At 36.0% G+C, this 16,209-nt stretch overlaps 1 protein-coding gene across 1 annotated transcript in view; it reads right to left on the minus strand.

The window, feature by feature from the left end:
* Window positions 1-2,583: 2,583 nt before the first annotated feature.
* Window positions 2,584-16,209, minus strand: part of SEMA3C (semaphorin 3C) — a 191,763-nt gene continuing 178,137 nt past the window's right edge. Inside the window, exons 15-17 of the mRNA XM_036761052.1 lie at window positions 13,740-13,807; window positions 12,703-12,833; window positions 2,584-5,433 (exon numbers count right to left, since the gene is read on the minus strand). Coding sequence (XP_036616947.1) covers window positions 5,014-5,433; window positions 12,703-12,833; window positions 13,740-13,807 — 619 coding nt within the window. The 3' untranslated portion in view covers window positions 2,584-5,013. The remainder of the gene's footprint in view (window positions 5,434-12,702; window positions 12,834-13,739; window positions 13,808-16,209) is intronic.

Consider the following 16,209-nt stretch of genomic DNA (forward strand, 5'->3'; position numbering starts at 1 on the left):
TAATAGACCTCCTTCCTTGGTTCTTGACTTCTTCTTCCTCCATATGAATTTCATTATTACTTTTTCTAGTCTGTAAAATAATCCTTTGGTAGTTTGAATGATATGGCACTGAAAAAGCATTAATTTAGATGGTAGCATCATTTTTATTATATTGGTTCTACCCCTCCAGGAAAAGTTAAGAGTCCTCAAATTATTTGTCCTCTTTTCTTTCTATAAAGTGTTTTATAATTATATTCATATAATTCCTATGTGTATCTTGATAAAACTCCCAAGTCTTTCAAACATTCTCTAGTTACTTTAAATGGTATTTCTCTATTTCTTCCTGTTGGGTTTTGTTGCTAACGTAGAGAAAGTCTGATGCTTTATGTGGGTTTGTTTTATATCCTGTGACTTTGGTGAAGTTACCAATTGTTTATTTTAGTGTTTTATTTGACCCTCTAGGGGTTCTTTTAATAAACCATCATATTATCTGCCAAAGCAGTGATTTTGCTTATACTTTATGCTTATTCCTTCAATTTCTTTTTCTTATCATTGCTGTAGCTAGCAGTTCTGTAACTACATAGAATAATAATGGTTATAACAGATATCCTTGCTTTACTCCTGATCTTACTGTAAAAGTCTTTAGTTTGTTCCAGTACGTATAATGATGACACTTGGTTTTATTGTTTACTTTACTCAGAAAAGGTCGACTTATTCTTACGTTGTATGGTGATTTAAAAAAAAAAAACTGGATGGTGTATTACATCAAAAACTTTTTCTGCATCTATTCATCTATTTTGTCCAAACTGTGTTGTCCTTTGAATGCTTCACTCATAAATATTTTGGAATCATTTTCTTCTTCTGGGTTTTTCTCCTTATCATTGGAGGGTTTTATTTGTTTTTTTGTGTTTTTATTTGTTTTTAATTCATTATTCCAGTCGAACTCCTGAATTGGGGCCTTGTGTTAGGACCAGTCTTTGCAAACTTTTGAGGGGAATGTTGGGGCCTTTGGGGGTCATGTTTTGTATCATCTGGAGTCCTAACATTAATTTGCCTGAATATTGAGTACTGATATAAGATTTTAGATGCTGGCTTAGTTCAGGGACCTGCAAATTTTCAGGGAAATTTCTTCCTCTCTTTCAAAAACTGTGTTGAAAGCTTCAAAGTAAAAAAGGAAAGTTCTTTGAAATAAGAACTGTAACTTAACCTATACTTTTGCACTCTATTTCCCACCCCCTTATCTCTCCTCCATTAACAAATGTACAAAATCCAATACAGATGGGGTTTCATAGTGTATTTTGGTTCATGAAAGAGGATTCAATAAAATTGGACATGATATTTTTGAAAACATCTAAATATATGAGAAGTATGAAAATAATTCTACTTTAAGCTAGATTTTAGACTTACCACAATCTCTTCAAATATTTATTTTATAAAATCATAGTAAGTTTTTTGTCCCACTCACTAAATTCATACTTGGATACTTCATTATTGTATAGGAGCTTTCATGCTTATGTAGATCCTACCCAGGCAGAAATTCTGTGAGAATAAGGTAAGCAACAAAATCAACATAAATCTTCAGTTGATGATTTTTTTGTTTGTTGGCTTTTGCCACAGTTGCTTATGAAGCCATCTAATAAGGCATAAAAGGAGATGCGATCTGTATGTAAAGACAGCACATGCATGGAATTGTAGGTCTTGAAAGAATTTCTCATTGAGTTTCATGCAACTGTCAATATTAAATATATGAAAAGTAATGAATAAAAGGAAACAGATTTCTGCAGATGTTGAAATATTTGTAGAAAACATTAATAATGGCATAGAACAGTATGTTGGAGTATGGCCTACGTCAAGTACTTTGAAGCAGAAACTTGCACTTATTTACCTTATCACTTTCACTGAATTGCTGGAGAACAGAGGACCAAATATTGAAGTGAGAGTAATCAACTTTTTCATCTGTTTACCATAGTAAATAATAATAATTAATAATAAATATTTATATAGTGGTTATGGTTTGAAAAACATGTAGATTTTCTTATTTCTGCCTCACAATAGCCTTGTGAGGTCGGTGTGTCAATCAGGAACAGTATTTAAGACAGAATTTGAACCTAGATCAACTTGAAATCTAGAAATATATCTACATCACACTGCATCTGGAAAGCCTTTTAAGTGACATGGACCTAGAAATAGTAATCCCATTAGCCAGCTATTTTTGATAGGGATAAGAATGAGGACCTATTATTTCATCAGTATAAGAAACTCTCAGATAAGAAAACTCCTATCAAGGTAGATAAGTACCTTTCCTGGAAATTACAATCTTAGCTGCCTAGAGCACTGAGAAGTTATGTGACTTGCCCAGGGTTACATAGTCAAAAGTAGGTCTCCATTCCATATTTTCTTGCCTTCAAGGTTGGCTTGCTATACACTAGGCCACTGGTACCAGATCTAAGCCCAAAATGTCTCCCCCTTTATCTGAGTTGCCCTGACAGAACTAGCTAAGATGTCAAAATCATTCAACAGAGAATGTTATTTTAAAATCAGTTACTTTCTGCCATATAAATAGAAGATTCACAACATCCTAAAGGGAAAAAGTAAAAGAACGTCTGTGATTTGAACACACTTTATTTAACCAGGCAAATATTTTAGGTATTCATTTAAATATTACTATGCTAGCTACACATAATTGTTTCTTATTGAAGATATAGTCAACATTCACCGTAATAACAGTTTCATCATGCTAAAGACTATACACACACTTGCACTTTGAAGAATGTTTTTCTAGGACACTTTATCTACAGTACCAATGATCGTGAAGGACATATTATTACATCAGCAAACTGTACAAATGACACATAAAAATAAAGGGAGCTACCAACATACAATTTACATTAAAGAGATTCTTTGGGGAAGGGAATACATAATCTTTACATTTGGCAGAGTTAATAAGATTTCCTTAAAAAAGTAATAAAATTATATACATTTTAATAATGTCCCAAAGAGAAGGTATTAAATAGCACAAATAACATTACAAAACTAAACATCCATATTGCCTACCAGGTTATGTCTATGTGATGTGAGTGAAATTGTGTACATTACTCTGAACATTTACCACAAAGCAATTGTATTTTCAATTCTGTACAGAGAGCTTGAACATTGCATGGACATTTTTATTATCTATAGAAACTGATGCACATTTCTCGTACTCCTACAGAGGAGAAAATAATAATTCAACATTTAAATCTTCTTAAACAGTCAAAATATCTATAGTTGAAGCAGCTTTGGAGACCATTTTGGAACAACATGAAATTTGTATTAAGTCTTAAAAAAACAAATTTCATATCCTAATTACTAGTGTTCTATGTTCCATGAGTACCTGCTATTTTCAGGCCCAACTGAGACCACCTTATTAATATATCATAATTTATGACTATTTAAATAATAAAGCATATGCTTGCATCCTGAACAACGATCAGATTCATTTTGGAAATGAATATGATCTTTGAACAGCTGTAACTGGCAGCGCTTAGATTGGGCCATTGGACCTTTCTCTATTGACTGTCACTCTTATTAATAGGTTTAGTGTCCTAGACATTAGATGAGGTCTATGGTGAGGCCATTATTTCCATTTGAAAAAAAAAAAATGGAAGGAAAGAGGGGAAATAAACAGGAAAAACTCAAGAGCTTTCAAAATGTTTATAGAGACAAAATTTTCATTTTAGTCTTTTCTCCCTAATTACTATTCTGAGTGGGACCTTAAACATTAAGCTATTCCAAAAAGTGCTACTAACATAAATCTGGAAGCTTAAGAATTTTTTTTCAACATTATATAGCTACTGGATAGCTATTTCTAAAACCAGTGTATCTAATGTACTAACAGCTCAGACCTTTAGAAATAATTAGATTAAGTATAAATAGTACCATGGATAAAGACTGAACTTTTAAAATGTCTGAAAGTCTTAAAAAGCAGTTCTTATCAAGGATGAAGATGCTTTTATTTATATTTCCACATAATTGTTTGGCAGAAGCATTTCAGTTTTTTTTTCATTTCTCCTCAAAATGCATACTTTGGCACCTTAAAAATGACTTCTGAAATCAACTTTGCCACTTAGAGCAGCATCGGCCAATCACAAAGAATAATATTGAGAGGAGATGTGCAACATTATCCTCTTTGAGGAAAATGTCTATTGTCTGGGACAAACAAAAGAGCAACTCAAAAATCAGTTGGGAAGTTGGAAAATTAGATGGGAAGAAGGATGCCACCTTCACCTCCCCTGTCCCGTTCTACCTCTTTACAATTCCTTTGGACAGCTCCCATCACAGAGCTTTATGATGTTGAAGATGCTTTGAAGGTACTTTGGTGCAAGCATGTATATCATAAGGAATAAATGTTCAAAGATTCATATAAGCAATCTTAACATTCAGTTTTTGGAATCTTTTTAAAAAATAATTAGTGTTTTGCTTTAAGTACATAAATATTTTTCTTTATGTACTCTTCATTTACTTATGCAACTTTCAATGTATCTTTCATCAACTTAAAAAAATCTACTGTACATTTGTCAGTTTCTTTGCTCCATGTACTTAGTGACTTTTCAACATAAGTGAAAGTTGTAAACCTGGTATTTGTTTTCATAATAAAGCCATAAAACAATTAGCAAATTATAATCATACTGCAGGGAAAAAAAGTCAGAACACTGTGTCCCTGATTTGAACTGAACAGTATCCTGGTTATAGTTCTGTAGGTAGCAACATTGGTTTTGGAAGGGAAGGTAAATAAAGATATAAATTAAACTCTGGGTTAAGTTAAAAATTTATATGCACCATGAGGACTGTGACATGCCTAGTGCTAGTCAGAATTTTACAAAGAAAATGCATGCTTAAGTTCATTTACAATGCATTTTTCATTTTGGGGTAAAAGCTTTTCTCGGGTATTCTGACAGATTCTTTGCTCAAAGTATGCTCTGGGAAGACAGAGAAGAACCAACATACTGGGAGCATAAAGAAATAAAAATCAATTGTACCAACAAGGGGGAAAAATTATGATCCAGGTAACTGATTCCTCCTGTTCCTACTTTTGCGGCTATTGATGAGAGCCTTTAATTTGCCATAGTCCCCTCTCATCTTTTGCGATTCATCTACCTGTGGAGAGGCACTCTGCTGTCGGGTGTCTTTGCAATATTGATTAATCATTTGCATTTCTGAGTGGCTGAATGCCCCCACAAAGTCTTTTGGGTGGAACTGCAATGCCCGAACAGAGCTGGCCCAGGTCCAGGGAGACCACTTGTCAGTTACAAAGGCTACCATCTCTGAATCCAAGACCTTAAAGTTTATCTTGGCTATCGTTTGCTTGAAGCTGTTTTCTGTTGCGATGCAGTGGTAGAGTCCTTGGTCAGAATCTTGGACAGCACGAATTAGGAGTCCTTGTTCAGTGGCAATGATTCTTTCGTTAAGTTTGACCTAGAAAGCAACACATTTAAAGAAAGTTCTCAAAGACTGAGATACAAGATACACAGGCAATGGGGTGTAGAAATCTATCTTGCCCCACAAGAAAGGAAGGGAAAGGGGGATGATGGGAGGGGAATGGGGTGACAGAAGCGAGGGCTGACTGGGGAACAGGGCAACTAGAATATATGCCATCTTGGAGTGGGGGGGAGGGTAGAAATGGGGAGAAAATTTGTAATTCAAACTCTTGTGAAAATCAGTGCTGAAAACTAAATATATTAAATTAAATTAAAAATAAATTAAAAAAAGACTGAGATACAGTGCATTCAGCAGACAGGGTTTGTTCTGCTAATTTTTCATTCCTTGGTTGAATAATGCTAATCTAGGGAAATTTCATAGCCAAAGAAGCAAAATCATCATTATCTGTGTTATCTTTTTTCTAGTTCACTAGCCTAATGCACAAGAGTATGAGTCCCGTAAGAGGATAGTTAACATATTATAGGTCAGCTATTTTGAAACTGCTGTTTGTAACATAAGAAGGGCCACTAAATAAAGCGTGGATGAAACAGAACAACTCCAAGACCATTACTGCAGAAATAATTAAAACACTTTTTTTGATAAATCAGTACATTTTTAGGGTAGAAATAATAAACAGCACTGATTTTCTGTGGCACTAGAATCAGATGTATTTTGCCTGAATTCCATTCAGTTCAAGGAGTTCTAACTTCTTCTTTCACCCATTTTTTAAAAAGACAGACTCTTTAATAATGTGACACATTACTAGACTATGTTCTATTTTCAGTTAGTGCAATACAATAGACAAATATTCAAAAGGCTGAGGACAGCAGCAATAATAAATTGTATTTCACTCACAAATATGACAATAATCCAGTGAATGAGAAAGATTTGCCAATGTGGGAGAAATTTTGAAATTTTAATTCTAGTTACACCTAAAAATAAATAGCTAAACATAAATGGAAATTTAATTTTCTGGAAATCATTACATATGTGTGTTGAGGGGGTTACTTCCACTATGAAAGGCAAAATTCTAAACACTTATTAAGTTATCCTGCACTTACCATTTACCTATCATTAACAAATTACATATAATAAGTATTGCCTATTTGTCATCTATCTGTGGATCTATTGATCTATCCATCTATATGTCTAATCCCTTGGAGCGAATGTGGACATATGACCATGCTGCTCTATGCATACCTCGCACCAGACTTGTGATTTCAGTGGTATAAAGCCAAGTCTTCAAATATCTTTGATTGTCCTTACTAAAGAAGTTTAAATATATATCCTCAAAGTGCATGTATTTACAACGGTAACTATGTAGTGGCTGCTGTGGCTATCCAGGTACAGCTTAAGTTATAACTAACCCAAGGCTCTTCACCTGGCTCAGTTGTTGTGTTTGTCCTTCATTTTCGAAGAGGACCATGGCATCAGAGAAATGATGACACGATTTGCAATTGACTTTGATTTGAGTGAGGGAGGGCTGTGCAAGGTCACCAGCCTCACTTTCTCCTCTAGAGCCACCTGGATCCAGTGACCAGATATTCATCAGGATGACTGGAGATGGCCAAGGATGCAATGGGAGACCCTGGCCCTGTTAGGCTAAGGTCTTTTCAGGTACTCCCTTAGACTTAGGCAATGCCCATTCAGTGAACCGGCCTCTTTAAGAAGTGAGGCAAGGGATGCGCCCTTTAATTAGAAAAAGAAAAATAATCGAGCTGAGAGGAGGAGACCCTCAGGGTTGTGGTTCCAATGAGAAACAGTTACCACTGGACATTCATTCCAAGCCAGGAGAGACTAAAATACATTCATTAAGTGCAGCTTGGGCAGGGACCTATTGTTGTCCAATCTGTGAGCTTCAAAATGAAATGGGTTCAAGGTTTTGTGAAAGGGAGATGGGGAGAGAGGGATCTAGCCAGTAAACTCCAATTAAGTGGGCAGCTTCTGGCCATCAAAATTTACCTTCCTTTGGAGAGGAGGAGAGGGGGAGGGAGATGGAGAGGACTCAAATCAAACTCAACTGCAAGTCATGCCATCATTTCTCTGATGCCATGCTCTTCTTCAAAAATGAAGGACAAACACAACCTGTGAGTAGACCAAGTGCCTGAATGGGAACACAGGTAACTCAGCTCTCCCTCTCCCCCTCTTTCTCCTCTACAAAGGGAGGTGGATTTTGTCAGCCAGAAGCAGCCCACTTAACTTGGGGTTTACTGGTTAGATTTCTCTCTCTCTTTCTTCTTTCACAAAACCTTAAACCCAGTTCACTCTGGAGCTTATAGATTAGACCACAACAGGTCCCTGCACAAGCTCCACTTAATGGCTGTATTTTGGGCCCTCCTGACTTAGAGTTGTGTGAGGTAAATAAAATGTGAAGACTTCACAGGGAAGATATGTATAAATGTATATCTATACTAAAAAATATTTAAAAATCAAGAAATAGGGAAATAAGGAAGTGGAAAAATTCTGAGGCATGAGAGTCTGATGGCTCAGCCTCGGGGAAAGTTTACCCTGAAACTTGTTGTTCTTTCTTTTGGTTCTGGTTTAAAGATTTGCTCAGTAAGAATAGGGTCACTGTGGCCTGCTTTCCTTTACTCTAAAAGTACTGTAAAAGAATGGAGAGGGTCTCCCCCTCCCCTTATCCTATTCTCCTGCTTTAGATTTATAGATGTCACCTCAGTTGTAATCATTAACTAAGGGAATGGGAATTGGAGTTTCTGTGCCTCGATTTCCCGGTTCTTTGTCTAGCTTTTGTGCTCAGATTGTAAGCCTGCCTCCCAGCCAATGGTGAGAAGGGTCAGAGGTGGAGGGGAATTCTCTTGTGTTAGGTATAATTATTGGTGCTTTGCCTCTTGTACTTTGCCTCCTTTGCTGGTTATGCTCTGTCCTAGCAGAGGATGCTCTATTCTTGAGAATGGAATAAAATTTATTTCTGTTCCCACCCTGAGATGGCTCCTTATTATAAATTAACTTTTAATTGGTGAGGGTCTTTCATCCCACGTAGAGTGAATGTCTATAGTAACTGTTTCTCTTCAGAACAGCAACTCTGAGGGTCTTCCGCCTCCCAGCTTTATTTTTTTTTTCTAATTAAAGGGGCCATCCCTTGACTCACTTCTTAAAGAGGCCTATTCACTGAATGGACATTGCCTCACTCTAAGTGAGAACCGGAAAATCCCTGAGCCTACAAGGGCTCAGGTCTCCCATTGCATCCTAGGCCATCTCCAGTCATTTTGATGAATATCTGGTCACTGGATCTAGATGGCTCTGGAGGAGAAAGTGAGGCTGGTGACCTTGCACAGCCCTCCCTCACATCAAAGTCAATTGCAAGTCATGTCATCATTTTCCTGACACCATGGTCCTCTTCAAAAATGAAGGAGAAACAACCTGTGAGTAGACCAAGCTGCCTGAATCCAGGCCCAGCTAGTTGTGTAATTCACACTCAGCCTCTCCCCTCTCCTGGCCCAGAAATAGGATAATGGGAGATTTCATAGCACAGGGAGTAGGGGAGAGTATTGAGAGATAAGATTAGGTAGTATTGTGTCAGAGCTAGTCCCACTATTGTCTTTCTGATGAAAGAGTGGGATGTCTTCCATATTCTCATCCTCTGATTTGTTGAAAACGCTTTCTTTGGGGTCAGGCCATTGGGAGTCAAGCCCTAAGGAGGTCCCTTACCTCAGTTTTGAGGATGCTGATATAGGGAACTCCCTGTGAGGAACAGCTGCCAATGCGAATCAGCAATTTATAGACTTAAGAGTTACCTGGGACATGGAGAGGACACTTGGCAAAAAGCCATATGGCCATTACGTGTCAGAGGCAGAGCTTGAAGCTAGATCTCCTTGACTCCTAGGGCTAACTCTCACACTTGAAAATGTAAAGGTGATTTTAGTTTTACTTTGCACAATGATTCTTAATATTCATTTAAGGAAAAAGTGAATGAGTTCTCATGTGGCTGGATTACTCAAGGGCTTCTTCCAAGTTCACACCATGCCCCAGGAAATACATTATTGGGAAAACCTCATTGCCTTGTAAGACATCATAAGCTTGATGTTCTACCTCATCACTACCTGATTAATAGGTGGAGTCATGAACTCCAAAACCTCCATTTGAGGAGGGAATTCACCTCACATGTGTCATTTCTAACCTGGCTACACCACTCTGTGGCTTCTCTACCACATCTTTGCCTCAGGTACTTTACCTCTATCTTCCTTTTACGTATTGTCTTCCTCCATTACACTGTAAGATCAATGAAGGTGGGGACTATCTCTTTTTATTTGTATCTCCACTTACACAGTATCAGGAACATAGTAGGTGTTTTATAAATGTTTATTGACTATTGAATGACAGAATCCAATCAATAAAATGTCATCTCCTTGAGGGCAGAGACCCTTCTTATTGTTTTTATTTTCATTTTTTGGTCTTTATATTCCTAGAGCTCATGCAGTGTGCACATAGCAGGCTAGTAAATGCTTATAAATAAATGCAAATCATCGGTTTCAGATAGTGTACTGATTATAGTCAGTAGTGTCTTAGAATTTCTCTCTGTAGAAGCATCTCCAATGAGGGTAAGAGGATACTTTTCTGAAGAAATGTGCAAAAAGTTAGGCAATAAAAAGGAAAAGGTAAGACTGATAAAAGCAGGGGTTAGAAGTAGATGGAAATAAGAGTGAGATGTTTGGTGAAGGTAAATTTTATTTGAGAAGTCAGTAAGGAGCTACTCCCAATTGAAATGACCTTGTGATAGAATAAGTAAGAGAAAGGAAGTTTGTAGAGTGTGGTCTTGGAATGAACTAAGAGGGAACATTGATTGATAGGATTTGCTCTGAGACAGACATAGTACTCAAAATATTTCAGATAAGGACTTTTTTTGGCTAATGGGTATAGGGAGGGACAGAGAATGAGTAGCCTTCCCTCTACTTAACTCCCCTCTCCACACACACCCCAAAGTGTTTTACAACCTTATGTCTCTGGGGGCTTGCTCTGGGTCATAGTATGGTTAAGGTAAAATACATGGGTAAGGGAAAGATTGTAAAGAATTTGAAGTGGGTGAATGTGAAATTAATGAGAGACTGGAGTCCAAGAAACATTTAAATCCTCTTTTAGTCAGTCTCAAAAGCAATTAGGAAGCACAGTAATAAAAGACTCATTCTTTCAGGTAAAATACAGTTTAACATAGATTCAGAAGTTTATATGTTTAAAACATCACACATTAGAAATTAATTGTTCCTCCAAAGAGGATGTGAGGAACTGATGGGAGTTTCTGAATAAAACTTAGTAGCTCAGGGTGAGGACAGGTGAATGTTTTCAGTCTTACTACATTGTGATGAAATGCAAATAGTATTCTGATCTTCAATGTATAAAGCAAATGATTTTAACTATAATCCTTTAAACTGAATCCCTATAGTCTTACATTAAAGTACTGGGGGCCTCCAGGAGTAGAATACTGCTTACATGATCAGATGATATATGGGTATCTATATGGTCCTTTATGTTTTTTCCTTTGTTGTAACGGATGGCTCTTGGTGGGGATTATTGAGATCTGACTGTGGCATTAAAAGGGGTAGGAAAGACGGCAACAATTAAACTTTTTTTTTTAAATCATCGTGGAGAGGAAAACAATAGAGCCTCACTAAATGAAATAAGCAGAAATATTAAGGCACTACATGCTCCTGTAGTATTTCTAAAGCAGAGAAATCAAGAACATTAGGGCACAGATTAAATTTATGATATACCCTCCTTGGAATTTTAATTCAGTTGTCTGCAGCAAGAAATCAATCCTGAACATTTTAAAAACATTCATCATAAATCATAGAAAATTCTATATTGAGTATCCATTTACTGTTGTATACATAATCTGTTACTAAAGAAGAAAGAATGTATTTATTTTTTTTTACTGAGTGTCTGACTTTGTGTAATCATGTTTATCTGAAGCAACCTTTCTCTCTTACTCAGAAATTCTTCAAATATTATAGCCAGCAAGTTACTGAATTCTCTAAGTTCTACGGAGCAGGGGCACATTAGTGTGCCCAAAGTCTGGGCTCCATGGGCCGCAAATAGTATGGAACTTGGAACCACATGTGAATGCAGGAGTCCCTGGAATCTCCCATACTCTGCCACAATTCCTTAAGGCAAAGAGCAATTCTGTGCAATGAACAAAAACAAATCCATAAAAAATTGGGAACCACTGACTAAGATAGTTTGTGATAGGGGGCGGTAAGGACTGCCTATCATGTTGCAAGCTAAATACAAACTCCAAGAAAATTCACCAAATAGGTAAAACAAAATTGGAGAAGGTGCAGAAAGATTCTTGGACAGCATGGCAAAATGTGGGCTAACATTTCATACTTGCCATGTAGATAATCAAAAGAAAACAGAAAGAACAGCCTTCTCCTCTTACACCACTTAATTGGAGACATTTTTCTCAATTGCAGTGAATCCTAGTTAACTTAAAAGGTGGCAAAAAAAATCCCAAAACCACAATAAATCCAATAGCTAAAATCTTCCCCCCGGATCTGTGAGACTTAGACATTTTTACAAGTAATAAGTATATTTCCAACTACATAAAGGATTAATTATAATTATTTTTTTCATTTTTTCAGGACAATCTGATATCAATATTTTAGAATTCATTATTTACATTATAATGCCCACTGCTTTTTTTTTTTTTAACCATTTTTCTCTTACATCACTGGTTTCTGAAACAGCTCTTTCCGGACTTCAGCTTTTTTCTTTTTTATGGGAGTGAATAAAGGCAATGTTTCCATAAGCCAATCACTCTAACCTCAAGCTGAAACTTGGGAGCTATGGACAGGATAGCAGTGGAGACTGAGGATATGACAGCAATAAAATGTTGTTTTGCCAAAAATGTCATAGCTCACACTAATTTCTTACTGGTAAATTCAAACATTAAAAGTGGTCAAGTCCCCTTTACCTTCCCCACCATATCAGAGTATGAGAATTTAGCCTCTGTACTTGCACATATCCTATTTTTTTTTTCATATACAGCCTCACATCAATGCCACACTCTGATGGCCAAAGCTCTTGTTCCAGTAATGTCATGATGGAGGGGAGCAGTTGGAGAGATTATCTAATTACTCTATCAGCTTTTAGGGCATCTGATTTTAAAGAACTTGGCACCTGTCATGCTGAAGGTATAAAAGGATGTACACACGCTGTACTTAGCTGGTTTGATTTGAAGGCACGCTGACCCACTGGGTGATTTAAGGCTCTTTCACTAGCATTGATTGATTGCTGCTGAACTGCATCACTCACCTCTTTCCTTCTGTCTTTGTCTTTCTGTAACAGCCATTTGATAGATGCCTGTGGAGACTTGGGAGTGCACTCAAGGAAAGTGGTGTTATTTTTTACTCCATACTGAATAATCTCAGCTGCATTTCTATATGCTGTGAAGCAAAAGAATGTAGGTATTTAGAACCTCTTTTTTCCTGTGTCCTACATTTCAAAAAGCAAGTTTATTCTTAAAATTAAGATCCATTACAGAACCCCTTCTTTCATAAAAGTAGCTGACCAAGTAATTTCACACATGCAAGGCCATTAACATTAATATCTTTTTTTTGTCCTTGGTTACAATGGGAAAATTACCCACAGGTCCTGAAAATGTTATTTTGGGGAAGATTCTAACAAGGTACATATTCAGTATTTCATTAATTAACTTCTTTTCTAAGTGTCATATTGGGGGCACTAGTCTTGAGGTGCCATTTATTTTTAAATGGCAATTTTGACGTGTGAACATTCAAATGAATGCTCTGAATTACTATGATTAACAAGACAATTTATTTGGTTTCCATCACGTTAGTGACATGACCAGATCACAAAAGGATTAGATATTTTAAAAAATCAAGATGCCACATTTAAAAAGTTGTTTTAAAATTCCAGTAGAGAAAAAACGGCATTCAAGCTAAAAGAGAAAGAAACTGACTTGATCAGCTATTATGCTAGTCCAGATTTATTCATTAAAAAAGAAGCCAAATTTTAGTCGTAGAAGGGAATACAAAGACAAGCTTTATTGAATAAGGGGTCAAATTCCATGAAGAACAAAGACCATAGGGGGAGAAATAGCCGCAGTGCTGCATTAACATAAATTAATTGAACAATAGTAATGTTATGATAATATTACACACATATATTTTCTAGTAAAGTACTTGAAATGACACTTTAAAAGACTCTTGCTTGAAAATGACTTATTTGCATTTTATGACATGCTATCATAAAACCACATGATAACAGCTGATAGTGAAAGGTAAGTTATCTTCTCTTTACACAAAATGAACGTTTTTCAGTTAACATACCTTTTAGATTGAATCCTCTACACTGAGTCATAGGATTCCCATGTCTCACATCTTGTCTGCGACTCCGCCTGAGGGTTTAGAAATATTTAAAAGAACGATTAATACTAACATTGCCCATAGTTTTCAGTTTTATTTCAAGTGGTACCACTATCATTTGGTTACATAGCACTGTGTAAAGTAAGGGAAAGAATAACGTAGTTAAAGTCAGATTATCTGACAGATTTGGCCACATATCGGCTGTATGAAGGATGAAGATACCTTAAACTTTCTGAACCTCATTTTTCTTATCTGAGAAATGGAGCCAGAGCAGTCAGAAGTGTGGTCATGACAATCATATGATAAATGTGCTTGAGCACTTGGCAAAGCATCGTGTAAATTCTGTTGTAATTATTGTTAACAATTTTAAAAATGGCAGTAACATTCTATGAAGCATGAGCTGAATGGGACCTTAAGAGATTCCATACAAACTGCTTTTTTACTAAAACTATCCCATTAAATTGAAAACGTATCTTACATCCACTATAATAATAATTAAATTAAAGCAACAATAATTTAACAAAAATGAAAATAACTAAAGTTTATAAAGTACTTATTATGTGCCAGGCAGTATAATTCAATTGCACAAACATTTGTTAAGAATGTATTATATGTATGGAATTGTGGTAAGGGGAAGATCTTATACTTAAAAACAGAGATACCTAAACCCTCTATAATTTATTTAATTTTTAAAAATAGTACTCAGTCTTTCTTATGTATTGCCTAAAATGTTGTATTTCAGCTTCAACAAATGCATCTTTATTTTGCTCCTAGACTTAGTGAAAATAACCCATCTTCCTAAGTCCCACCAAGTATAAACTCTATTTATGGGCACTGAACCCAGTAAACTCAATCCCTATCATGCCATAGACATAACAGAGTGGGGCACCTAGGGGAAAATAACCAGTTGTGTCACTGATATATCGTAAGACAGAGTACAGATTCCTTGAGGACAGGGATCATTTTATTTTTGTCTTTGTATCTCTAGGGCCTAATATAGTGCTTGGCACATAGTAGGCTCTTACTAAATGCTTGTTTATTGATAGCTTATTTTATTATCAGTTTCCCAAAATGATTCATCCAAAATTGTCAAGTCCCGTGAATTCAAAATATATATATTTACCTTCCTCCATTCTAAATCTTATCATAAGAAGGCTCATTTAATATAACACTGTCATATAATTTCTAAATTTGGGTTGTAAAGCAATCATCTTTCTGAATAAAATTCTATAAACTAGATATTGAAAACTGCATTTAAATACAAAGATAAATATTAAATAATAGAACAAACTGGGGATTGGCTTATAGCTATTTTCAAACTAATTTAATTTATGTATTACCCACAATATTTTACTATTTGCATGGCAGAGTTTATCTTGCTCTGATTACCAGAATGTTAAGCTCAATAAACATCTCAACTGGATCTGTGATTTCATTGTTTGAGCATTCTCTTCAGTAATGCAAATTACAACCCATTCATGCCTGTCCATCTTACGCTACTTTTGGCCATGTTCTACCATAAAATTACCACAGGGCCTAATAGGCTGGGGATCTTCCTTATATTTCTCTGACATTTCAAATTTTTAGTAGATAAATGGAGCTGTCTGCCTTTTGTCCTTTGTCCTCGCCATGTGGTCTACCCATCATTTTTGTTCGGAAATTTCTCTAATATCTTTAATTCCTGTTCTTTGAATGAATAAACAAATAAATGAAAAGGCATTTGTTCTGTACTTACTATGCACTAGTCACTATGCTAAGAAATTTCTTCGTTACATGATCTAATGCACATCAAACCCACCATATGCCTCTTCATTGTTCTCAGTTTGAAATTCATTTTCAATTCTTCAGAGATTATCATGTTCCTTGTCTCGCAGCCATACAAAACACTGGTAGAATACTGATATTAAAAATATGGACCTTTGTTTCTGGGAGAAGTTTGTGGTCATTAAAAAAGAATCTTTGTAATTTCCTGAAGGCAATCCAGCCTACTCTCCTCTTCCTCTTATTTCTGAGCACTATTCATTGTCCGTTGGCATTAGTTATACATTTTATGCTTTGCCTGATGGTTAAGATCCATGGGTTATTAAACATGGTTATTTCTGTTTTCCATTTTTAAAAAATTCAAATAATTTTGATGTAGAGTTAGGAGGTATATATTAGAGGCCTCAAGGCAGCATTTTACTCTATTGCATAAGCATAGTGGTATAGTATATTCTCTAGATATTTTAGTCAAAGATACTTCTTCTCTCCTACTCACTAATCACTCAGGCAACTTTCTTTACTATCCCTCCTCTTTCACCTCCATCTTTCATGAAGGTAGGACCCTTCTTCTTGTAAAGGGCAACCTTTCTACATGGACCCAACTCCCCTCCCTCCCTGTCTTCTCCAGTAGATTGCCATCTTCTATCAATTGCAACATCTCTCTAAATTTTCC

The sequence above is a fragment of the Trichosurus vulpecula genome, chromosome 5, assembly GCF_011100635.1.
Source record: "Trichosurus vulpecula isolate mTriVul1 chromosome 5, mTriVul1.pri, whole genome shotgun sequence".
NCBI lineage: Eukaryota > Metazoa > Chordata > Mammalia > Diprotodontia > Phalangeridae > Trichosurus > Trichosurus vulpecula.